General features: G+C 38.8%; 1 protein-coding gene across 1 annotated transcript; it reads right to left on the bottom strand.

Annotated features, from left to right (window-relative positions):
• Positions 1 to 17,214: 17,214 nt before the first annotated feature.
• msrb1b (methionine sulfoxide reductase B1b) lies at positions 17,215 to 27,025 on the bottom strand. Its single transcript, XM_057825221.1, has 4 exons — positions 26,846 to 27,025; positions 24,062 to 24,204; positions 23,871 to 23,988; positions 17,215 to 22,024 (listed from the first exon to the last, which is right to left on the bottom strand). Exons 1-4 carry the CDS (start codon positions 26,898 to 26,900, stop codon positions 22,020 to 22,022), a joined length of 321 nt encoding a protein of 106 aa, XP_057681204.1. The 5' UTR covers positions 26,901 to 27,025; the 3' UTR covers positions 17,215 to 22,019.
• Positions 27,026 to 27,264: the final 239 nt, after the last annotated feature.

Genomic DNA, 27,264 nt, shown 5'->3' on the forward strand with positions numbered 1-27,264 from the left:
CCAATCAAACGTGCGTTTGAGGAAAAAAAAACATGCAAGTGAAAAAGGGGTAAATGTCTGACAATAATGAAAATAATTCACTTTATAATGGTAGGGTCAATTCTGTCGTTACAACATATGGGAAGACAACCTAAATGAATGAATGAATGAATGAATGAATTTATTGTCATTATCCTCATCATCATAATCATTGACAGTTTCAGAGTGTGGAATTTGCCCGAAAAAAAGACGATGACAGACAAAGGAAAGACGGGAAAAAGCAAATGCTTATCGATACCCGTCCCCCAACAGCCCGGGACACACAGACAAGTATATTTGTGTTACAGTCCAGTTATTACTGTTATTTCCTTTTTTTTTTTTTTTTTTTACTCACATATCATTGAAAAGTCACTGATTGCCATGGAATTTCGCATATTGTCAATTTGAGTGGGTTCATTGTATCAGTTGATGTCCAAGTTGGTGTAGGGAGGTGGAGTAAATGACAACCTAAATGATCTATATAACTGAACAAATTATCTCATGCAAATAAGGTTGCTTAAAAGTTAGTGGGGACAATTTGAGCCTCCTGAAAAGTTGGTAGTGTTTTGTCTCTACCGTCCCTATGCAAACCTATGCCCTTGGACCAGTATATTTTGGACAAAAGAACAATCACTGCACAGATTTTCATTAAATCTGATGTTGAATCCAGAATCCAGATTTTTTAGCAGGCCTCATTGTAATTCATATTCTCGTTCCTAAATTGCTTTCACTGTAGCATAATTGCCCTTGAGGAAAAAATAACAACAACACTCGTCTGTGGTATTTTACCGCAGTACCCACATTTCACACCCGGTATGTCATCAGGAAAACAAACCTCTACAGATGGCCATTTTAAAACAATATATACACTACAGAAGGGAGAACGTATACAGCCGCAGATTCTGTAAAGAGAAGCTGTGTGAAGGCCAGATGCGAGGCCACACACTTTTTGGCGTAAATGCAGGGCAGAGTTCTGTGGCGAGCCGGGTAAATATAGGGCACGCCAACACTGTGCATTATCGCATGGGTGTGGCCTAAAAGCTCACAACAAGAAACATCTTTTGACTGTAAAAAATGACAGCCAAGCATGCCAGCACAAGACTGTCAAATTGCTTTGTGGCAAAACTGCTTGCAAAAGTCATAACAGAGGAGAAGGGGGAGGTGAAATCATCATCTGTACTCATCCATCACATTTTTTGCATTTTTTTAAAGGATGGGTTTCAGTCTCAAATATCATTAAAAAGAGACCCTGCCCATATTGAAATGCATTTAAAAGCTGTTATGTGCAGGCCTGAGAAACAGGTGGTGTGTGAGTTTTGACCACAAGCTCATAATTTTAAAATAGAAGTATTTGCTGAGAGAGAAACATAAATGGTAGTGATTTGATTGTAAATGACCATATGTATTATCTGAATTTATTAATGTATTTTGTGTGGTTTGTTATGGAGAATAATCAGCTGTTGAATGAATCAGCTTCAGACTCATCAGAGTTGGCAAAGAAATGGACCTATCGCAAAACCACGCCCACAAATCACAGATATCAGACACCAGCCGCACACTATTAAAAACAATTATTGTGGGTAGGAATTATAATCCATATAAATTGTATAAATTATACTAAAAGTATTTAGGTAAGCAAGTGAACTGTAATAAATGGGTTAAAATTAACTGTCTTTACCTAATTTTAATCAGTAAAAATTTCAAGTTGAACAAATAAGATAATATATACCCAAAAATATTAGGTGTATGATCAAGAGTCTTTTATGAAACTGAAAGGAGGACCATTTCATTTGGCGGGACACTCCAACTTGAATGGCATCATACAGTAGCAGGTAAATTTGATCTTACGGTTTCTTTTAAAATTGACAATACGAAAACATTAACAACCCTGGTATGCTGCGTGTTAAATTAAGAAGCACCTATCGTAAAAATATTTGTATATTTTATCTCTGGCTTTCGACAGCCATTCCTGATAGCTAGCTAACAATGATCTTCAGAGCATGGCAACATTAGTTGCTGGTAATAATGTGGCTTAATCTGAACCATTAACCTTTTTTTTTTTTAATGTAACTTTTCAGTTACGGCATACAGTTGTCTCAAATGTTTCGCCCTTCGGTATAATTGAGTGGCACGTTCCCCTTAGTCCCTGACTGGAAGTGCCCCGTCTGAATTTGCTGAGGTGTGCCGCCCGCAGCAAACAGTCAGCAGCAGCTAATGTTACTGTTTACATTAAATGACGCTGCGATGCTACTGAGGCGTGTATACCCAGTAATGGCAGCAACCACTAGAGGCCACCACAACTCGGATTAGTCAATATGTATTGAGGAACAACTCATCAGCAAGCTATCCAATAGCTTGATAATAATCCTGATTATTTAACTCAGGTATGTTGGAGGAGGGAGTTGCGGAAAGCAGATTGCCCTCGAGGACTGGAGTTGGTGACCCCTGCTTTTTTAAAAATAATGTATTTCATTTACATTTGGTTCATATATTTCCACACTAATTTCATGAAACTATTTTGCACTGTAGTTTATTAGCACTTCTGTGGGGTTCAAACATCTAAGGTACAGCATTTTTGCCTTATTTGTATCTCCAACTGAAAGATGCTCTCGTGTTGTTCAATGTTCAGTTAAAACAGTTCTTAAAAGTCATGTTGTTCCATATTTCTTATTTTGGACTGATGACCTAGTTGCCAATCAAATGTTTCTCTTATCTGCAATGACTTTAGGTTTGGGGTAAAACAAACCTTATCTTCAATAGTAATAATTAAGTTGATATTTTAATCAATATTTTTTTTTTTTTAAATCATTTAGTAAAATATACAATACAAATACGCTAGAATCATGAGTAAATAATCAATTTTAATAGGTATTAAGTGATATAACGTGTTTCAAAAGGTTAAGTAAACCTTACCCACATTATTTGAGTATATTATTGTTGACGCATTTAGGTAATATTTACTAAGTAAAATTGGTTAAATTTCACACCATCAAACTGAGCGTAAATTGTTAACTCAATTTTATTACAAATTCTGTGGGTTGTTTTTTACAGTGTAGATTTGCATAGGAATAAACTGTGTGGTTGTTGCTTAAAAATCTTTTTTCTAACTTTAAAATTGCAAAAAAAAACGATGGTTTAACGCTGTACATGGGGTATGTGTGATTTCGACTCCAGGGAGCCTGAAAGATTAGGGGGAGGAATTTTTTTGTGCCTTTTTCAAAGTCTAAAAGGAAGCTTGCCAAATGCAAAGTATGGATAAGGCTCTCGACCACATAAACAACTGAATGTCAAGACAGTCACCCAAGGAAACCTATGCTTGCTCAAAGTTAAGTTAATGATCGATTTGTCAAAAAAAAAAAAAAAAAAAAAAAAAAAATGATAGCATGTACTAGAAACGTAGACTTAACTATTAACGTTAGTTTGCTAACATTTGACTGCCTACTTGTTTACTAGCCTGTCACTAATAAAATATAACTAATCTAAGCTGTCAAGACCCCTGCACTGAAAGTCCCAAATAAACACCACAAACTCACTCTAAAAAAAGGAAGATGTACTTACGGTTGGTCATGGACGCACATGAAGGAAAGTTCTCCTCAAGCGCACACCTAGCATTTCGCTGCGGTCAACTCGAATGCCCGCCGCTCTCTCAATTTTGAGCAGTTTTTTTTTACATCGTATTCATGTTGCACATGTATGTTTACAATGTAAGTGGTTTATTTAGCACCTCTGCAAAATATTGAGTATCCAACTAAATGTAAAAGACTGCTTATTAATCGCCACAAAAGTATCGGGAGAAAAATCTGACAGAACACATGACATAACGTTACTAAGTAAATAATAGTATAGCTAGATAGATATTCGGCTTGTGGGGTTTCTTGTTTTTAAGTTGCGAGTGGTAGCATTTCACCTTGATAATAATAATAGTCTCCTCTCTGGAAAGTTTAATACCACTGCATACTGTCACTCTGTCTGCTTGTTGATGAAATTCATTTTAAAAAAATGAATTAAACATTTTATTTCATTTTTGAACTCCTGCCATCATCCATAAATCGCTCGTCACTCAGTCACTGCCTCTGAGAGAATATGACAGAGCCTTGGGTTGTCCGCATTTTACGAGGGGGCGGGCCTATGCGATAGATCCATTGCCTTTAGGAAGGCCCACGAGACAGATGAAATTAGTCCATACAATGACAGAACAATAGCACTAATTGAGACACTGCAGTGACAGAAGTGCCGAGAGACAAAATGTGGAACTAGGTTTCTTTGTGCTAAGCTAAACTAACACCATCACAGTCTAAAGGACCATAAATAAAAAAAAAATAATAATAAGGGCTGTCAAACGATTCAAATTTTTAATCGAATAATCACAGCTTTAAAATTATCGTAATTAATCGCAATTCAAACCATCTCTAAAATATGCCATATTTTTCTGCAAATTATTGTTGGAATGGAAAGATAAGACACAAGACAGATCTATACATTGAAAATACTGTACATAAGTACTGTATTTGTTTATTATAACAATAAATCCACAAGATGGCATTAACATTATTAACATTCTTTTTGTTAAAGGGATCCACTGATAGAAAGACTACAAGTTATACTAATTCTACATTTAAACCCCTCTTAATGGTTTCGTTTAATAAAATTTGTAAAATTTTCAATCAAAAATAAACTAGTAGCTCGCCATTGTTGACGTCGCCGAGTGGGACGTTACATGGGCTCCCTGCCGTTCTTCCACAGTGTCTTTAACTACGTAAGGTAGTGCTTGAAATACACCACAAGGTGTCAATGGCGAGTTTTAAATTAACTTAGAAATCAAGACAAATAGTGTGTTTTGTCCCTCGACTGATGCCGTAGTTCCCTGTTTACTGGTCCATCAATTGTAATTCACGTCATTTGAGTGCTGGCTTCACAACGTACGAGAACTCTGATAGTTTGTATATTGTGACTAAGTATTGCCATCCAGTGTAATTGCTGAGCTAAACGAAATGTTTGAATAGAGTTTGACCAAAGTCTGAGTACGTTTTATGTGTATTTTGCAAAGCTATTTTGATTGGGAATGCCAGTTATCTTTTTTGTCTGTTTTGTTCCTTGACTGTGCCGTAGTTCCCTGTAATTCAAGTCATTTGAGTGCTGGCTTCACAACGTACGAGACCTCTGATAGTTTGTACTGGTATATTGTGACTAAATATCTCCATCCAGTGTATTTGTTGAACTAAACGAAATGTTCGAATAGAGTTTGACCAAAGTCTGAGTAGGTTTTATGTGGATTTTGCATAGCTATTTTGATTGGGAATGCCAGCTCTCTGCCAGTTCCCTCAGTGTGAGAATAGATCCTCATTAATACAAAATGAAGCGATTTTCTTTTTGTGAACATTTTTTTTTTTGAGAGATATTTTTGTTGTGCTTTCACTAAATGATACTTATGTTTGTTGTGAAGGAGTTGCCAAAGCTTATGCCAATAAATGGCACGGTCCAATGAACACCTGTGTCCACTCGCCTTTTGTAATATTCTGATATAGAATTATCCGATGCACCCTGAAGTGCACGCGGCGCCAATGTTGTTTACTCACATGATGCAGGAGTGATTTAGAGTTACGGCCTGCCGAGAGCCGTAAGCTGTGTTAATGTTGAAGCTGAATGTGCTAATAAAGAAACAAAGTGCCAGCACGTCGCGTGTGGCATACCTTTTTTAAGAAAAAGCACAAAACAAGACACCTTTCTCTGGCTCTTAGCTCTCAAACATAGGCGGGGTTTGACTTTTGGGTCGGGGGGGGGGACAACATATGGATGACCCCGAAACGCAGTGTCAGCAATAAAATTAACTTACAAGAATATTTATAATAATAAGTTGAAAATGAGCGTTTTTTGTTTGTTTGTTTGTTTCCCATCATTCTTGAGGGGAATTCTAAATCAGGCTGCTGGCAGGACAGCTATACTTTTCACCAAGAACATCAGCCATTGAATATGGTACGACCGCCGGTGTCATGCCAATGTAGTTACCTCAATCAAAAATTGTATTCGCTGGGCGGAGCCATATGGAGGTAGATTTGTGTATTCATTATTCGATCAAAAAAAAAGTTGCTTCAATCAAAAACCAAAAGTTGCTTCAATCAAAGTATATATTTTGAATAAAAAAAAAAAAGTTAAAAAAAGTCACTTATCAATAAAATTGAAACGCAAAATACTGCATTTGAAAGGTATTTTTATTAGAATAGTTTTTTTTTTTTTTTGATTGAATTGTTTTTTTTGTTTTTTTTTTATTGAAGCAACTTTTTGATTGAAGTAATTCTGTTTCGTGTTTGGGCCACATTTTGGCTAGGACATTTGTGTCTTTATTATTCTATCAAAAACTAAGTTGCTTCATACAAAAAAATATTTTCAAAAGAAAAATCACTTCAGTCAAAAAAAGAAAAAAATTCAATCATAGAAAAAAAACTTTTGAATGCGATAAAATATTTGAGACTCAAAAATTTGCATTTGAACACTTAATTTTTCATTAAAAAAGTTTTCTTTGAATTTAGCAATCCTTTTTGTGTTTGGGCCATATTATGGGAAGGACTTTTGTGTCTAAATCATTCAATCCCCCAAAAAGTTGCTTGAATAAAAAAAAACTATATATATATTTTCAATCAGAGAAAAAAATCATTTGAAACATAAAATTGCCCTCCCCTATTTTATTCATTTATTTATTTTAAATAACATGCAAAGCAAATGACCGTCTAAGGTGCTAGTCATATGATCTGTTCGAAAAATAATTTTGACCCACTGTAAAAATGTCTTTTTTTGTTCATTTCATTCATTTTTGTTGCTTTTTTCTTGCTTTACAACTTTTATACAAACAGGAAAGTCAATTACAAGCGATGACACTTTTCGGTCACAAAGGGAAGCCTGGCCCCACTGGCCCCCCATTAAACTCCGCTTATGGGAGAGTGCGTCATTGTAATCTGTTTCAGGCAATGCATGAGCGGGTGACTCCGCGTATGTGTTAAATTCGTCAAATATTTTAACGTCATTAATTTAGAAAATTAATTACTGCCTGTTAACGCGATAAATTTGGCATCACTAATAATAATGCATTGTATTTCAAAGAACATTTTAGAACATTCAAGGTCGCTGTACATGAAAAACAAATAAAAGTTGACAAACACACAGCTCAAAAGCAAAATCATGTGACATAAAATTAAGAAGACTTAACACAGAGCAGCACAGTGGTCAAGCTTGTTAATTCAAACAGGTGAGTTTTGAGCCTGGATTTAAAAAGTGGGAGAGAAGTTAACCCTGGGCGATAAAACAGTAACACGGATTATTGTCATATAATTTTTGTTAACATAAATGATAAAATATTTGATAAAAGTTGTAAGATTTAAACTGTAATTACACCACCTGAACACCGGAGAAAAGAGGGGCGCTGATGCGACGTGAACACTAGCACTGAGAAGGTATTCACTACAGGAGGGAACATCATGGCCCATCACAGCAGCATAAAAGCCTGATAATGTGGACAGACCTATTTTTCTGGCCTGTAACATTCTAAACAATTGCTGTCTTGTTCGTTCATCAGTAACATTTTTTAAATGTGAACATTTTCCAGGCCTAAATTACGTAGATCAGGGAGTAGAGAGTTCCAGAGCTGGGGGGCAATCTATAAAATTATTTTATAAAACACACCAATGTTGAATTATTAAACCCACCCTGTACTGTCATGTATCGAGACACTCAACCTCTGGGTAGCACTCTTTGCTGGATCCATATGTGGGTGTGTTCGTGCATGTTGGCTTTCTTTCTCCGGCCTTCCATTTTCCTCGGCGTCAAATCCAAACCTTTCAACAAGAATCTGGGACGACATGCTACGGTTACAATACAATTTACTGTGCCCAGTATAACCCAGCGATTTCATGAGCTCCAGTCATGATGTCATCCACGCAGTAAAGACTGCTCTATAATCGTTATAGTTTATTCTTTATGCTGCAAAAGCCTGCAGAGGACCATGATATATCAATAGCAAGGCAAAGTCGTAAATATGAAGAGCGGCTAGACAGAATCCAATGCCAAAATAAAGCTAGTGTTATAATTTTCTCAAAGTTCGACGCAAAGTAAGTAACGCTGTTCTCCATTACTGGACTATTTTAGATGCAAAGATGAATGAGGCCTTGAAAAACATCACTGCAACTCTGACAGGTAGCCTAAACAAACACAAGGAACCTCAGCTAACCTCCTGAAACACACACGCAGGCTGTCATGGCATATCACAGTTCCATGTCTGTCTCAGTCGAAAAGCTCCTGATTAAATAGTTTTGTGGAGTGTGTCGCAGCGCCTCAATGAGCTCAGCAGCTTTGAAGCAAGTCACCGAGGTTCACTCTTATCATGTCTCGGGACTGAAGATAACGCAGTTAGACAGCGCTCCGGGATCGTGTTTACGAGCAGTCACCATGAGCGCTGTTAAGCGGCATCCATGTTGGCTCGAGTCATATAGAGAGCTTTGGTTAAATGTTGCTACAACCAAGGATAGGCCTCGGCCTAAAGCTGCAAGACAAGCTACTTTCAAGCATCTGGTGTAAACTGTGTCAACTCATATTTCTTATACTTGTTAACTGGATGTCATGTCATAGTGCCAGCCTACGCGGATATACCCCTAAAACATAACATGCTCTTTTTGTAATATATTTACAATGTGGAGCAGAAGTGTTTGCACCCTTTGTGATTTTGTAGTTCACCCACTTAGAAAATAGGTAGAGGTCTGACATTTCAATCATACACTGTTGGCCAAAAGTACAGCCACCCCTGCAATTCTGTCAGATAATGCTCAATTTCTCCAAGAAAATGATTGCAATTACAAATGCTTTGGTAGTAATATCTTCATTTATTTTGCTTGCAATGAAAAAAAAAACCTCCAAAAATGGGCCGGACAAAAGTATTGGCACCCTCAGCCTAATACTTGGTAGCACAGCCTTTAGACAAAATAACTCTGGACAACCGCTTCCGATATCCATCAATGAGATTCTTACAACACTTGGAATTTTAGACCATTCTTAATTGGCCAACTGCTCCAGGTCTCTTAGATTTGAAGGGTGCCTTCTCCAAACTGCCATTTTCAGATCTCTCCACAGGTGTTTTATGGGATTCAGGTCTGGACTTTTTGCTAGCCACTTCAGAAGTCTCCAGTGCTTTTTCTCAAACCATTTTCTAGTGCTTTTTGTCCTGCTGGAAGACCCATGACCTCTGAGGGAGACCCAGCTTTCTCACAATGGGCCCTACATTATGCTGCAAAATTTGTTGGTAGTCGTCAGACTTCATAAAGCCATGTCCACGGTCAACCGGTCCAGTGCCAGAGGCAGCAAAGCAACCCCAAAACATCAGGGAACCTCTGCCATGTTTGACTGTGGGGACCGTGTTCTTTTCCTTGAAGGCCTGTTTTTTTTTTTTTTTTTTTTTCTATAAATGCTATGTTAATGCCTTTTCACAAAAAGCTCTACAATTGTCTCATCTGACCAGAGAACATTCTTCAAAAACCTTTTTTTTTTTCAGGTAAGTTCTGGTAAACTCCAGCCTGGCTTTTTTACGTCTGTGGGTCAGAAGTGGTGTCTTTCTGGGTATCCTACCATAGAGACCCTTTTCATTCAGACGCTGACGGGTTGACACTGTTGTACCCTCGGACTGCAGGACAGCTTGAACTTGTTTGGATATTAGTCGAGGTTCTTTATCCACCATCCCTACAATCTTTCGTTGAAATCTCTCAACATTTCTTTTCCATCCACATCCAGAGAGGTCAGCCACAGTGCGATGGGCTTTACACTTATTGATGACACTGCTCACGGTAGACACAGGAACATTCAGGTCTTTGGAGATGGACTTGTAACCTTGAGATTGCCCATGCTTTCTCACAATTTTGCTTCTCAAGTCCTCAGACAGTTCTTTGGTCTTCTTTCTTTTTTTCATGGTCAATGTGATTCGCAAGGACACATCAGCACAGAGGTTGAGTCAACTTTAATCCATTTTAACTGGCTGCAAATGTGATTTAGTTATTGCCACCACCTGTTATGTGCCACAGGTAAATAACAGGTGCTGTTACACAAATTACAGAAGCTTCACATGATCTTTTAAAGGTTGCCAATACTTTTGTCCAGCCCAGTTTTGGAGTTAATAATAATGATTAATTTTTGTCCCCATTTTTTGTGTTTTTTCATTGCATGAAAAATCAATGAAGATATTACTACCAAATCATTTGTAATTGCAATCATTTTCTGGGAGAAATTGAGCATTATTGGACAGAATTGCAGGGGTGCCAATACTTTTGGCCAGCAGTGTAGATGCATTTCCACTTATAGAGACATAATCTAAAAAAATAAATAAATATAAAATGCGCAACTCACATTGTATGATTTTTCAATAATTTATTCGTAATTTACTGGGGTTCATAAGTATTTGTACCTCTGAGAAAATCAGTGTTAATATTTAGTTTAGAAGCCTCTGTATGCAATTACAGACGCTTTCTGTAGTTCTTCACCAGGTTTTAACATATGGAACCAGGGATTTTGGGCCATTCTCCACACAAATCTTCTCTCGATCTGTCAAGTTTCGGGGCTGTTGTTGAGAAACACGAAGTTTCAGCACTATCCAAAGATTTTCTATTGGATTGAGGTCTGGAGACTTGCGAGGCTTACGCTGCCACTCCTTGGTCAGCTTGGCTGTGTGCTTCAGATCATTGTCATGTATGAAGATCCAGCCACGACTCATCGACAAGTCTGACTGAGGGAAGGAGGTTGTGGCTCAAAACCTGACGATGCATTTCACCATTCATCCTCCACTTTATACAGTAAAGTCATCATGTCCCCTTTGCCGAAAAGCAGCTCCCAAGCATGAGGTTTCCACCCCCATACTTCACAGTGGGGATGGTGTTCTTGGGATTGAACTCATCCTTCTTTTTCCTCCACACACGACGAGTAAAAAAAGTTCTACTTTGGTCTCTGACCACATGACTTTCTCCTATGACCCCTCTGCATCTTTCAGATGGTCCCTTGCAAACTTCAGACAGGCCTTCACATGTACTGGCTTCAACAGGCGAACATTCTGAGCAATGCATGATTTTAAACAATTGCACTGTAGTGTTCTACTAACAGTAGCCTTTGAACCTGTGCTTCCACCTCTCTTCAGGTCATTGATCATCCCTTGCTGTGTGTTCTAGGCTGAGCCCTCACTTTTTTCATCATGAGTGATGCCCTGTTGTGATCCGCGGATGCGGAGAACAAGATTGAAACCAAAAACAGACAACAGAGGGGAAGCGTTCGGGGATTTATTAATCACAAATAAAACGAAACACGTGAACGCGGTAAAAAGGGAATAACAAATGGGGTCTGTTACAAAATAGGTCGACGGGGATCAGAGAGCCAAAAAGACAAACAAAAATACACTCAATACCTGCACAAGGTAGAGGATCACAAAACTAAGACGTCCGACGAACTAGAAGGCAAATACAAAGCGACTCGAAAGCAGTACGTGTTAATGGCGACCAGCAAGGGAAATATCTCGGCGTTCTTCTCCCGGATAACCTGCGTTTATATACTATAGCTGACGAGCAGGGATTAGCTGCAGGTGCGACGTCGGCACGCCCCCACAGCAACAAAAACAAATTCTGACAAGCAGCAGAACGCGACAATGCCCCATGAGAAGAGATTTTACATGGAGCCCTAGTCCGAGGTAGATTATCAGTCATGTTTAGCGTTTTCCATTTTCTAACAATTGCAGTAATTGTTGATTTATTCTCACCAAGCTGCTCTCCAATAGCCTTTTCCAGCTTTGTGAAGCTCAACATTTTTTCCTCTGGTGTCTTTCGACAGCTCTCTGGTCTTACCCATGGTAGCAGTTGGTTTATGACTGACTATGGTGTGCATAGGTGACAATAATGAGCTCAAACGGGTGGTTACTGACAACTCTTTGAGTGTCATAATTATTGCTGATTCTCAGGGGTACAAATACTTTTGACCCCCAGTAAATTTCATATAAATTATTTTTCAAAAATCATACAAAATGATTTCTGGATTTTTTTTAGATTATGTCTTTATGAGTGAAAATGCATCTATGATTGAAATTTCAGACCTCTACTTATTTTCTAATTGGGTGAATTTGCAAAATCACAAGGGGTGAAACATTTTTTGCTCCTCACTGTATGTATTATACAGTGGTACTTCTACTTACGAATGTCTCTACATAAGGAATTTTCAGGTTAAGACACACTTCAACGGGAAATACTGCCTCTTGTTACAAAGGGAAAGGGCAAAAATACGGTATGAGCTGTTACTCTCAGCTCCCAGAGTTTACTGAACATAACATACGGCTCTGCCATTGGCTAATTTCTCACATTTCTGCATAAAATCACAATCAAATGTGATCTGATCTTTGTTAAAATCACACAGATGGAAAAAACAGTGTCTGCTTTAACTAAAACCACCCAGACATTTATATTTCATATTTTAATGAGGATAGAGTGCAAACAATGACAGAAGGGCGGGAAATAAGTAAATGAACCCCCTACCTAAGGAGACTTAAAGAGCTATTGAAACCATTTTTTACCAAGTAATTTAAGTCAGTATCCCTGTGCACACATCAACCATATGTAAAACAATGGCCAAGAAGGGTGTTCATGGGACGGCTCCAAGGTAGGAGGCCATTGCTATCTAAAAAAAAAAACATTGTTGCTCGTTTACTGTTTGCAAAAAGGCACTTGGGCACTCAACAGATGTTTTGGCAAAATATTTTGTGGACTGATGAAGCCAAAGTTGAATTGTTTGGGAGTAACACACAATGTCATGTGTGGTGTAAAATGGAACAGCTCACCAACATCAACATCTCATCCCCACCGTGAAGCATGGTGGAAGGAGCATCACGATTTGGGGCTGTTTTGCTTCCTCAGGGCCTGGACAACTTGCAATCATTAGTGGAAGAATGAATTCAAAAGTTTATCAGGATGTTTTGCAGGAAAACCTGAGGCCGTCTGTCAGACAGTTGAAGTTAACAAGAGGATGGATGCTGCAACAGGACAATGATCCAAAACACAGAAGTAAATCAACTTCAGAATGGTTTCAGAAGAACAAAATACATGTTCTGGAGTGGCCAAGACAAAGTCCAGACTTAAACCCCATTGAGATGCTGTAGCATGACCTAGAGACAGTGATTCATGCCAGACATCCCAGTAATTCACTTACTTATTTTCCCCCTTAAGTCATTGTTTGCATACTATCCTTATTAAAATAGGAAAACCTATAAGTGTTTGGGTGGTTTTGGTTAAAGCAGACACTGTTTTTTCATCTGTGTGATTTTGACAAAGATCAGATCACATTTGATGGTGATTTTAGGCAGAAATGTGAGAAATTCCAAAAAGTTCAGATACTTTTTCATACCACTGTACATGGAAAACAAGTCTCTCCTTACGGAATTTTCACTTAACGAAACTACTTCCAGAACCAATTAATTTCGTAAGTAGAGGTACCACTGTACATGATTTATTTCTAACAGCATTTTTTTTCATATCTACATCCTCCCTCCATCCATCAATCAAGAGTCTTCAACTCTTTTGTTATATCAGTGCTAAATTACATGAGCCGTCTCTGTCTGGAAACAAGTCCAGGCCTGGTAACTGTTGCTCTCTGGGACATGCAGGAATTCACATTTTATTACAATCTTTGGGTCAAATTAAACCACAGCTAAACGATTAAGACTTGCATAATCAAATAACATTCTTTCATAGGTGTAAAATTTGCCGTGGACTGATGAGGAGCACAAAGGGTCCACTCGCTCACAGAGTACAAACTAATCAGATTTATTCCCAGACTGTTCGGATGTTTTTTCTAGTCTGTCAGACAACAAACCACAAAATACCATTCAATCAAATAATTGTATATAAATGTTGTTTTGCTGTCTGAAAACAAAAAGTGTGCATGTGAGTGCGTGTTGGAACAGCAATTTGCCCTAAAGCACGGCAATAATTATGTCATTCACGTTATTTTGTTTTGGCCCAGATGCGATGATTATTTTGATAGTTTATAATTATTCATTCAGAATTTACACAGTCGACAGTCGTACACGAATACGAATATTACAAGTTTTACTTGAAAAGAATGTATTTTAGAGAGAAGTTTTACGTTGATTTTTATGTTCTGTTCGGGTGATTAATAATCAAAGGATGAACCTGTTACACTTAGTTGAAGAACATTTTTATTTTTTTTTTCTAAATCATTGCTTGCAATTTCACACTTTTAATAAGAACTAGCAGTCTGGCTGGCTTTGTGTAACATGAACGTAATACAACGGAGTGGCCATAAGCGGATTTTAAGGGGGGGCCAAGGGGGACAGGCCCCCCTGGTGGTCAAAAAATGTCATTGCATGTAATTGACTTTCCTATATACGTATATAAAAGTTGTCAACAAAAATGAATAAAATGAACAAAAAAAAAATATTTTTAAAATTGGTCAAAATTATTTTTCGAGCACCTTAGACGGTGATTTGCATTGCATATAATTTTCAAAAAAAATAATAATAATAAAATAAAATAGAAAAACACGATAAAAAAAAATGTTTTTTTCTTTGATCGAAAATATTTTTTGTGATTGAGGCAACATTTTTTGGGGATTGAATGATTTAGACACAAATGTCCAAATCATAATATGGCCCAAATACAAAAATGATTGTTTCAATCAAAGAAAACTTTTTCAATGAAAAATTAAGTGTTCAAATGCAAAATATTTTTTCGCATTCAAAAACTTTTTCTATGATTGAAATTTTTCTTTTTTTTGATTAAAGTGATTTTCTTTTTGAAAATATATATTTTTAGATGCAACCTATTTTTTGATTGAATAATAAAGACAAAAATGTCCTAGCCAAAATGTGGCCCAAAAATAAATCAACATTACTTCAATCAAAAATGTTGCTTCAATCAAAAAAAAAAAAAAAAAAAAAAAAAAAAAAAAAAAAAAAATCAAAGAACAATAGCTTTCACATGCATTTTTTTTTTTTTTGAAGTTTTTTTGAATTTCAAATTTATTTTTGCATTCAAACACTTTTTTTTTTTTGATTGAAGCTACATTTTTATGGTTGAAAAAATATATTTTGATTGAAGCCAATTTTTTTTGATGGAATAATAAAGACACTAATGTACCTCCATATGGCTCCGCCCAGTGGATACAATTTTTGACTGGGGTAACTACATTGGCACGACACCAGCGGGCGTACCATATTCAATGGATGACAATCTTGGCGAAAAGTATTTCCTAAGTAGCCTGATTTAGAATTTCCATCAAGAATGATGGGGGGAAAATGCTCATTGTCAACTTATTATTATAAATATTCCTGTAAGGTAATTTTATTGCCTACACTGCATGGTGATCAACATGTTGTGCCCCCCTGCCCCAAAAGTCAAACTCCGCCTATGGGAGTGGCAGATAAAACGTACTCCCCTTAGGCAAGTCTAGCACAATTCAATACAAGGCAATTCAAAGTGCTTTACATCACATTAAGATCCACAAACAAGGATAAAATGTTTTTAATTTTCATTTTGATTTTTACAAATCAAAGACAGTTGAAACAGGAAATAAAATCATTCATAAAAATCACATTAAATCATCAAGCGAATTAAAAGATCATAGAAATCAGAAATAGAAGTAAAACATAATGAATAAAAAGCAAATAACTTGAAATATGAAATATATTGACAGTTATGAATATGCTGTGGTAAACAATAGTTTTTAGATTTAAAGGAGCTAACAGTTTGAGCGCACTTCAGACTTTCAGATTCAGTTCCAGAGGTGAGGAGGATACAGTGGGGCAAATAAGTATTTAGTCAACCACTAATTGTGCAAGCTCTCCCACTTGAAAATATTAGAGAGGCCTGTAATTGTCAAAATGTGTGAACCTCAACCGTGAGAGACAGAATGAGAAAAAAAAAAAACAGAAAATCACATTGTTTGATTTTTAAAGAATTCATTTGCAAATCATGGTGGAAAATAAGTATTTGGTCAATACCAAAAGTTCATCTCAATACTTTGTTATGTACCCTTTGTTGGCAATAACGGAGGCCAAACGTTTTCTGTAACTCTTCACAAGCTTTTCACACACTGTTGCTGGTATTTTGGCCCATTCCTCCATACAGATCTCCTCTAGAGCAGTCATGTTTTGAGGCTGTCGTTGGGCAACACGGACTTTCAACTCCCTCCTCAAGCCGTGGCGTCAAAATGATAACAAGAACGGTAAGCAAAAATCCCAGAACCACACGGGGGGACCTAGTGAATGACCTACAGGGAGCTGGGACCACAGTAACAAAGGCTAATATCATTAACATAATGGACTCAAATCCTGCACTGCCAGACGTGTCCCCCTGCTGAAGCCAGTACATGTCCAGGCCCGTCTGCGGTTCGCTAGAGAGCATTTGGATTATCCAGTAGAGGACTAGGAGAATGTGTTACGGTCAGATGAAACCAAAATAGAACTTTTTGGTAGAAACACAGGCTCTCTTGTTTGGAGGAAAAAGAATACTGGATAGCACCATACCCACTGTGAAGCATGGGGGTGGAAACATCATGCTTTGGGGCTGTTTGTCTGCAAAGGGACAATGACTACTGATATGTGTAAAGGAAAGAATGAATATGGCCATTTATCAAGAGATTTTGAGTGAAAATCTCCTTCCATCAGCCAGGGCATTGAAGATGAGACGTGGCTGGGTCTTCCAGCCCAAACACACAGCCAGGGCAACAAAGGAGTGGCTTCGTAAGAAGCATTTCAAGGTCCTGGAGTGGCCTAACCAGTCTCCAGGTCTCAACCCCTTCGAAAATCTGCGGAGGGAGTTGAAAGTCCGTGTTGCCCAACGACAGCCCCAAAACATTACTGCTCTCGAGGAGATCTGCATGGAGGAATGGGCCAAAATATCAGCAACAGTGTGTGAAAAGCTTGTGAAGAGTTACAGAAAACGTTTGGCCTCCGTTATTGCGAACAAAGGGTACATAACAAAGTACTGAGATGAACTTTTGGTATTGACTAAATACTTATTTTCCACCATGATTTGCAAATAAATGATTTAAAAATCAAACAATGTGATTTTCTTTTTTTTTTTTTCTTCTCCACATTCTGTCTCTCATGGTTGAGGTTTAGCCATGTTGACAATTACAGGCCTCTCTAATATTTTCAAGTGGGAGAACTTGCACAATTAGTGGCTGACTAAATACTTATTTGCCCCACTGAGTACAGTAAATACTGGAACTATTTAAAGATAAAATATATAATCAAATATGTAAAGTATCGAAAACCACCAGGGGACTCACTGAGGTACTTGGAGGTCATAATTCATTGACACTCTAGTCCGCTGACTGGAAAGCACACCGAGTGAAGTTCTTGTTTGTGCGAATGCAACGGCAGGTTTGAGTAGATGTGCTATTCAAGAAGGACAATAGCTTAAACAAGTCAGTCAAGAGTAAATTGAGTGCAGTTTCTGCAAGTGAACGCGTGACACCAGAGAACGTGTCAACAAAACTTCAAAGTTGCGGCTTTTATGCGCCATATCCAAGAATACAGCCATGTGTTGTCTGCCAAATTCTCTTCTATGAGTGTGCGTGGTGTTGCCTGTATAATGACAGCCTTTACTCTCTAACCGGGCGGCCGGCTACTTCTCAAAACCTCAGTGTCATTGCCAAGCCACCACCGCAAGGAATGTGCCCTGCAGCTCAGCCAGGAAGCACCACTCATGCAACCAACGTTCACATTCAATCACGCAAACATGGACAACAGATGAAGTCTAAGTAGTAAGTAGTGAGTTTCATACAAGGATACAGTTTGGGATCACACCCCCTATTTACATTGTGCTGTTCTATTAGTACAGTTCTACTAAAAAGAATGTGATTTAATAGAGGAATAGCATCATCTAGAGGACAATTTGTAAACTGCAATGAAATTACAGGTTTAATGTAACTAGTTTTTCTTTTTTTATTAGTAGCAATGCATTCATAAAGCTCTACAATTTGTTACAAAATCAAATGAATAGGAAAAACATGAAAATAAATTTGATTAAAGATAATTCGTAATATCAATAATTAGCAAATTACTTATAATTAATAACTGATTAATTAAGCATTCATAATAATTGTTTCTTTGGTAACCACAGAGTAATAAATACTCGCCATTGCTTTCTATATTATGGCAAAGAAAAAACATCAGACATAAGGTTTTACTGGGTCTGCATATTCTACTTGGTTTTTATTAAAAAACGTAAAGACATAAATGTTTCCCGCCCCCCTCAATTGTCTGCCGCCACTGTAAATAGTGTCATTTCTCTATAAATTATAAGTACACCTCTGCATAACATTGTGTGCTTTTCAATATTGAAGGGAAAAAAGCAAGGTATAACTTTGTTAACATTGTTGTGTTTTCAACAGAAAAGACGATGCGCATCAATTTGCCTAAATTAAAAAAAAAAAAAAATCACATTCAAACTGTAAAAATACACCTCAAGGTATACAGTGATCCCTCGTTTTTCGCAGTTAACGGGGACCAGATGTTTTAAACTTGTTACTGTCCCACCAAATTATTTTTAAACAAGAATAACATAGAAAAATGATGGTCTTTATTAAATGCTTCCTTTAGTGAATCCATTCAAATCCGCTCAAGCTGCTCACTTACACACAATGAGTTGCCACAGCAACTGTTTAACAAGTTAAACGATGATTGACACATGCTTTGAAGTAAGCGTCTCTGACAAGATCAAACCTTAACCGTCTGTCAATCATCGTTAAATTTAATAAGAAACTCCAGTGCACTGCCTGACTATGAAAAGCAGCAGGAGCGAGAGTGATCGGATCGGGACTGCTCTATAAAATACGATGCTGCATTTAATTGTTTTTTTTAATTGAAAAAATAATCTGTGATGGACTGAAGGTGCAAAGTTTGAAGCGCGAAGTAGCGAGGGATCACTGTATTTTTGAACATTTGATCCTGAAAAGTCAAATTCAATAAAACCAATAAATAATAATAGATTCAAATTGATTAGCCACATTAACTCATGAGTAAAATATGCCGAAACAATTTGACCCGAAATGCCAAAAATTAATAGAACAAAAACGACAGTGCCATTGGACAGAGGGACAGTGTTTATTTTTGCTGGAGACAGTATCAGCTCCTTTGCTATGGTGTGGGGTTATTTTGCACTGAGGAACTTGGTATGCCACTTTATATGATGCTAACGGTGCTCGCTGCTTTACTAACATAACACGGACAAAGCGGGACGATTATTAGCAATATTCGGCACGTTTTTGCTGAAAAAATAAAATCAAGCAGCTAATCAATGTGATTGGGGTTTAATGTCTTTAAAGCACCATTAGGTACCTTTTCAACCTTTGCAAAATATTTTCATAACACTTGTGATAATATGTGACTGAAGTAGTTGAATGACATCTCTTTTATATCTTGAGGGGGTCAGTATCGTAAAGGGAATAGTATCTTTTCTCGTATTTATTGTTCGACTTTGTATTACTCTAACGTAAGCAATATGAAATAAACAGCTTTTGTATCAGTTTAAGGAAAACAAGCAGATTATATCTGATATTATGATCAGTTGCACTTGGAATGATTAGAACTTGCAACGCCAAGACAACGTGCCAATAAGGACGGCTTCTGACCACGGAAGGCCCAACGCATGCGTCATGCAGCTGACTGAGCATGATTGACGCTGACTACCAGGTGATAGGCAAGACATCTACAAGCCTACGTCTGCAACACCAAATCCCGCAATCAGTTCTTCAGGACAGTCCAGATCAAATGGCGGGACGTCGTGTACTACCATAACACCAGATTAAAAAAACAACTCTAAATTTGATAGGTCAATGCCCTCAGACGGCGAGGCGCGCCCAACCTCCCACCTCAGTTGCCTCGTTAACCATGACCCAGCAACGGTGACACACGAACTTGACCGCCCAAATCTGCAACAGAAGGACACCCAAACACACCCCACTTCCTGCCCACGGCCCACCCTGGGAGAGCCTTCAAAAAGAATGAATGTTTAACTAATTGTTGTCATTTTTTCTCGGGAACCTTTTGTTGACTTGTGATATGGTGACCCTGAGTCCTCGCCTAGGTCTGTCGCTGTTTGCCTTGCTGTTTGATCGCTGTCGACTTGAATAAATTGTCAACTTGTGTTCCGAAGCCTTCTTCCAGATTTTAAAATGGATTCAGTACAAGGGGTTAACACTAAGGTGAACGCATGGAGTTTGGCCTTTTGGCCGGGTTGTCGTGAGTTCGGTCATTGGAGCTGCGCCAGCGAGTGTCTGGCGGTTCGGCTGGCGTGATTCCGGCAATCTGGCTGAAAGGTCAGATTCCTTTAATCAGTTTCAACGGCACTAATTAACTTTGAGGAGGGTGGCAGGAACCCTGCTACACAAAAAAAACAACTACAAATATGCTGACTGCTTTATGGAATACGTAACTTCCCCCTTTCCTCATTCATTATAGAGATGGAATTCGATGCGAACGCTTTCACGTGAATTCTGCAAAGATGGCAGAGCAATAAAAAAGATAAAAAGTTTTGTCTTAGGAGGAAAAAATGGAGGTTACCAGGATATACAGAATAAACATTGGCCCGGCTTTCACTCGCTGGGGTGACAGACACCCCCCCCCAACCAAACTTACGGGTGTGGTGATGGTGGTGGGGAGAGGTAAGCCAAATTAAGCCACATGTTTGCTAACCATCAAATGCTATTGTTTATTCATTACATTATTACTATTAATCCTTCACACAGCCACTTGAGACAAATGTTTACTCCATCTGCAGGCGATTGGTTTTTGAATGATTATTTTACTACACTGTGCGGGTGTGCGCTGGTCTTCATGGAAAACGCAGTCTTCCTTAAGGCAAAACACTACCGCTTTTGTCCACTGGTGTCGCTAAAAACAACCAAAACTGAAAAGTTACCAAGGGTTGCTTTAAATGACATCTTAATTGATTTGGCTTCGTGCTGTCTGCTGCAAACATGTTTACACACGTAAACACACTGGTCTTTTCTCATCTCCCACTGTATTAAAAGTCAAAGCGAAAAGCCAAACGCTACATACGCTTAGTCATATTTCCTCATCTTAGCATTTCATATCTCCAGTGCCCTTTGCTGTGTGCTCTTGTTTGGTTCAAAAATACTACGCACAATGGATGTGTAATTTTATTCTAGTACGGCAAAAAATATGTTCCCCGAGGTCACAAAAAAAAAAAAAAAAAAAAACTGGAAACAAAATGGCGTTTGAAATAACTAAATCAGGTACGTCGTAGACTCTTAACCCAGGGATTATCTATTCAAGAGATTTGATGCACTACAATGGAACATTCCACTTGGATTGCTCAATGAACTTGCTCAGTGTATTATTTGCAATTACATTTTTTTCTTTTTAAAGTGATACAAAACGTGCAAAGTTCAACTAAATACAGTGCATAGATCAAATTGCTCCATGTAAAGAGCAAAAATATACATTCTGTCCTATGCAACATAAAAAGAGTATTTTTTTCTGTTGTCCCCCCACCACTTAATGTTTAAGTCGCATAGAACATGCTTCATAAAAGTTGGGATTCTTATGTAACTCTTTCAATGCCATTAGCAATGATAGATGATCAATTATGTGGATCTTTTTATACTTCTGCTGCAAATTAAAATTCATTTTTCATTAGTTAACGACCAATCCTTTTGAAGTGGGAAGGCTAACAGCGAATGAACTTTCGTTCACTCACTGCCAACTCGCCCATTTCAAATGGATCGGACATCTATTGCTGTCAATGGCAGCCAACGTGTTGAATATGAGATATTGTAGAAAACAGGTTCATAAATCAATATGTGCACGTGTTCTGTCCATGCCACGAGTCAGGCTGGTCTGAGATAATACTTCAGCAGACAGGATGCCCTTCTCAAGGACTTTCTCCTGGCCACATCAAAAACTCATCCCGGACAGGTACCGTAGTCAGGCAACTCACTCGTTATTGCTTGTCTTAACCTGTGAAGAAGAAGAAAAAAAATTCATACAGTATATTGGGTGTCATGTATAGAAAATACATTGCAAAAGTACATACCTAATAACTTCATAATTTATTGAAGACTAAATTGTCAATATGTGTGAATGTGAGCGTGAAAGGTTACTTGTTTTGTGTGTGCCTTGTGATTAGAAAATACATGAATGGAATTTAAATTACTGTATTTTCTGCCCTATAAGGCGCATCGGAGTATAAGGCCCACCTTCAATGAATGGCCTATTTTAAAGTGCCTATGACAGCAAAAGCATGTTTATTTCATATTTCATGCGGTATTTTATGCTCCTGAATGAAATGGACCGCTTTGAGCTGTGTGGAAGCGATCGATATATTTATTCAAATTTTTTTTTTTAATCCCGAGCCATGAAAATGATTGACTTCTAGATGACGTCTCGATTTAGGGAGGAGGCGAATGTGACATCAGCGGAAGAGATCATCTTCACTATACAGCCATACTATTGTATGCAGAAGGACTGCAGATTTAGTTGATTTTGCGGATTAATTATTTATTTTTTGCATCACACCAGTCCGATGTGCTACAGGCTTTTCTTGCTGCACCAGGGAGAGGCGTGTGAACCTTTTTGGGTTTCAAACAGATCCTGTTCACCGCGAAATTGGGCAAAACTTGTCCGACAACAGTGGGACACGTTTTAATAAGGAGGTGGCTTGCATTTTCTGGGTGACAATGCTCCCTAGCCACCTTGAGGGAGTGGCCGCCTTCCTCGGCCAACGACGGGCGGCTTGTTGCACGCAATGGTCGTCGGCCAATGAGCGCCCGTCCTCGGGCAGCCACACGCTCTCGTCTCCGGTTCTCAATTGTGTTGAAACTTCCATCCGACCCTCTTCGGGTGCCCGCCGAGAGAGCGCTATCCTCGGCTTGGGCCCGAGGAGCCACGCGCTCTGACGTCAGCCGGTTTCTCCACCGAGAATGCGGCATTTTTGGCATTCATTGGAACGACAAACCGAAACTTGCTCGCCGCCGGGTGCTGGCGGATCGGTGAAGGCGATCACCCTCGCCGCTGTGTGTGACATGAGTTGGGGTAGTTTTGTATAAATTTTCGTTTTTGAAGGCAAGGAGGAGACTTGGAAAAGCCGCTTGGTTCGGGTTAGCATGTAGCCTTGCTCTCACACTCCTCTTTTGTTTTTGTTGTTCTCCTATGACGTCATCACCCAGATGGAGGCGCCACAGCGCTATAATGGCAGGAGAAGCTAAACGGCAGATTATAAGACTCATTTCTTGTCATTTGCACTTTGCTAAATTGTTGTATATAGTCGAATCGTCTCAAAAAATGATTTTAAGTCCAATAATAATGCTATTTACGATTTATTTTGTCACAAGCACTTCAAAACGGTTTTCATATATAGAGCACAGCGCATTATAAGACGCAGTAGTAGTAGTTGTTGGGGTTGCATTATGCTTCCACTTGATGAAGTTGCACTAATGGGAATGTCATGCCATGATTGACCAATACTTATCCATATAAAAGCCACCTTGGATAATAAGGCGCACTACTGGCCTTTCAAAAAATTGAAGGCTTTTAGGTGCGCCTTATAGTAGGGAAAATACGGTCCTTGTAATATGTACAGTATGTATAAAATTGGCATTATTTTATTGAATTTGATAGAGTCACTCTTTAGCTGGATCCTGATACACAAATCCCTCCTTGGACATGGGTCAGCGAGAGCTGGGACACACCCTGAACTGGTTGCCAGTCCAGTCTTTGATAATGCCAGGCTGTTATCCTTAGACTCCAATAGGTGAGTGTCATGATTTGATTAAATGTGTTGTAATGGCATTCCAGCTTTCCTCACCTTTGGTTGGGACAAACTTGAGTGAGTGACTGAATATTCAAAATCGGGACACTCCCTCTTCTGGTCCATCGTTTACAAACTCGTGACCCAGTCCGTTGCCGCACTTGCCACACAGAACCTACAAACATGGTGACAAATTCAAACAATGATTACTATGTACATAGACAAAAGGTAGTTAAGGCCTTGCCTACCTTGAAGGCTGAGAGGCTCTCCATCAGTTTGGTCACACTGTCCTCTCGGATGGTCTCTGTGAATGCGGGCCATGGAGATGAGTGGGCGAATTTGGACCGACTTGAGAATAATGGATGGTTACAGTTTGAGCACACGTATATACCTATAGAAAATATGACACAGAATAAACATTAGATAGCACTGGGGGTGGGATGGAGTCATTTGAGGGGGTTCTACCGAGGGTACCAGACACAGACCACCTGGTTGTGGGTTAAAGCAACACTTTGTAACTTTTCAGTTTTGGTTGATTTTAACGACACCGGTGGACAAAAGCAGTAGTGTTTTGCCTTAAGAAGACTGCATTTCCCATGAAGACCAGCGCTGCATTTCCCATGAGGACCAGCGCAAACAGTGTTGTAAAATCATCAATCAATCAAAAATCTATCTCCCGGTCGCCTGCAGATAGATTAAACAACATGTCTGTTTCCAGCGGCTGTGTGAACGATGAATAGTAGGTATAAGGTAATGTATCGAGTTGTGGCTAAACAATAGCATATGACTGTTAGCAACCGTGTGGCTTGGTGTTGCTACCACCCCACACCACCCAAACTCGTCAGTGCTGACAAGTTCAGTTGAGGGGAGGGGGGTGGGGTATCACGCCAGCGAGTGAAAGCTGGGCAGTGTTTATTTTGTATATCCTGATAGCCGCCGATTTTTGTCTTCCTTAGACAAAACTTTTTGTCTCTTTTGTTGCCCTGCCCTCTTTGCAGAATTTGCGCAAAAGCTTTCGCATCGACCGTCTTTATAATGAATAAAGAAAGCGGGAAGAGGTGTATACCGTAAAGCAGTGAAGGAATCTGACGTTTCAGCCAGATTGCCGGAATAACGCCAGCCGAACCGCTAGCGCAATTTCAACGAAGATTGGGTGTTGTTTTGGGTAATATTCTATTGCAGGTAGGGCTGTATAGTTTGTGCGTCACAGTTGCTGAGTCACCGTTACTGAGGCAACCGGAGTGGGAGGTTTCGCCCGCCTCAGCGTCAAAGGGGCGCTTGGAATCTTCGTGTGATCAGTTGGATACAGGCGTTATCCGACGTTCTTTGTTGTTAGATGGGATGTCTCGCCATTTGTTCTGGACTGTCCTGAAGAGCTGATGGCGATTGCAGACATGCGCTTGTAGATGTCTTGCCTATCACCTGCTTATTAGCGTCAATCTCACTCAATCAGCTGCATGACGCACGGCTTCCATGGTCAGAAGGCGTCCTGTATCTCTTATGCCCTTATCTGCCCGTTGTCTTGGCGCTGCAATTTCCAATTGTTCCAAGTCCATAATATGAAATATATTCTGCTTATTTTTCTTAAACTATGATATAAATGCTATTTATTTTATATTGGGTGTGTAAGAGTAATACAAACAGTCAAACAGTAAATCTGAGAAAAGGTACCATTCCCTTCAGCAGTCACCAGATTTGTAGGTTTTTTTTGTGTGTTGTTGGGTTCCTGCCACCGTCCTCAAAGTTAATTAGTGCCGGTGGAAGCGATACAGCAGACCCCCTCAAGCATAGATTTCATAATGTATTGACGGCTCAGATCGGTCATGCACTGCACCTCGCATTCAGATAGGGGGCCGCCCACATCAAGAGGAGCTATTCACAAACACACACGCAGCGATCTAACGACTGATTTCTGTTGAAAAAGTACTAAAGCTGTACCGCAAACAAACAGGAAGTATTGCATCAGGAGTGATCTGTTCGAGGATTCAAGGTAATTATTATATTTTTCGTACCATGCATGCATTTTGAAAGGTTGTGAAAAAAATCAATGGGGGAATATTTACATAAAAATAATTTAAAATTAACTGAAGTTTTTTTTTTTTGCTTTTAACCAAGAATCGAGACTGTTTTACGTCTATATCTATAAAGAATTCGGGGATTTAAGCATTAATTCACAAGAATTTTCATCGGAAAAGCTCTGTTTACATCAGGCGGCCGCCAGCTACATTCATTAACAGACTAGCATCGTACTTCGACATATTTACGTAAAATAAACGCTAACTCCACGGTTATTTTTGCTTTTAACCAAGATTTGAGACTGTTTTACGTCCATACCTATAAAGAATTTGGGATTTAAGCATTTATTCACAAGAATTTTCAACCAAAAAAAACTCTTTGTCTGTGATTCCACTCGGTCAGCTTTGATGGCCTCGCCAACAATGCAGGCCCCCTATTTATCGGCCCCGCGCCCAGTGTCCCATCAATACATTATCAAGTCTATGCCTCAAGATATAACAGAGGTCTCATTCAACTAGTTGTCAGTCGACATATTATCACAAATGTTACGCAAACTATTTCATAAAGGTTGAAAAGTTACCTAATGTTGCTTTAAATTAAGTATTTCCCAGTTGACTTTTGGTGAGATGCAGGACCCACCTTACAGTGGTTCCAGTCAATATCAGAAACCATTCACAATTACAGACACGGTTCAATGAAAGTAATTTTAATGTTTTGGGAATGTATTAGGTAAATTAAACCTAAATACCATTTCCCCATAGGAAGAACAGAACTAAAAGTGGTTGGCAGTGACTGATCATGTCTCAGGGACATTGACGGCAGAAGGTGTCCAGTCCATTAAATGGACTCCGTTTAAACTAGAAATGGTTTGGATAGCTGTCACATCCGTCAATGGCAGTGAACGAAATAAACGTTATTTACGTCTTAAAAACTGACTAGTCACACAGCCTGCTCGTAATTCACACGCAAAGCAGGTTACATCACCCCTCAGCTGATTGTTTGATTGTAACACTCACCTGGTTTGAAATGGTCTTTGTAGGTCTCCCCACCAAAAAAACGACAGAAGGACATGCTGTACTGTTTAGTGTGCACCAATTCAAACTTGTTCCACCTCGTACAAGGTTGCGTCGAACCGTATAGGTGATGTAAAGAGCAGTGTAAAACTGACAGCTTCCTACTTTCCTCCTATCGTGAGATTAAACGGTAACTCCTCCTACTGCGTTTAGCTTTTAGGACACTAGGTGGCAGTGTTTGACAACATGATTATGGTTTGAAAAAAAAACGTCATTGATAAGCAAATGGTACCACTAATAAGGTTGATTCGCCACCCCCCCCCCCAAAATAAAATAAAAAACAAAAAGATAATAGTAAGGTTGAGCCCTCATTGAAAATTGTTTTTAATCGTACAGTATTTTGTTTGGCCTGTCCAACCTTA

Source organism: Corythoichthys intestinalis, chromosome 21, assembly GCF_030265065.1.
Source record: "Corythoichthys intestinalis isolate RoL2023-P3 chromosome 21, ASM3026506v1, whole genome shotgun sequence".
In the NCBI taxonomy this organism is placed as follows: domain Eukaryota; kingdom Metazoa; phylum Chordata; class Actinopteri; order Syngnathiformes; family Syngnathidae; genus Corythoichthys; species Corythoichthys intestinalis.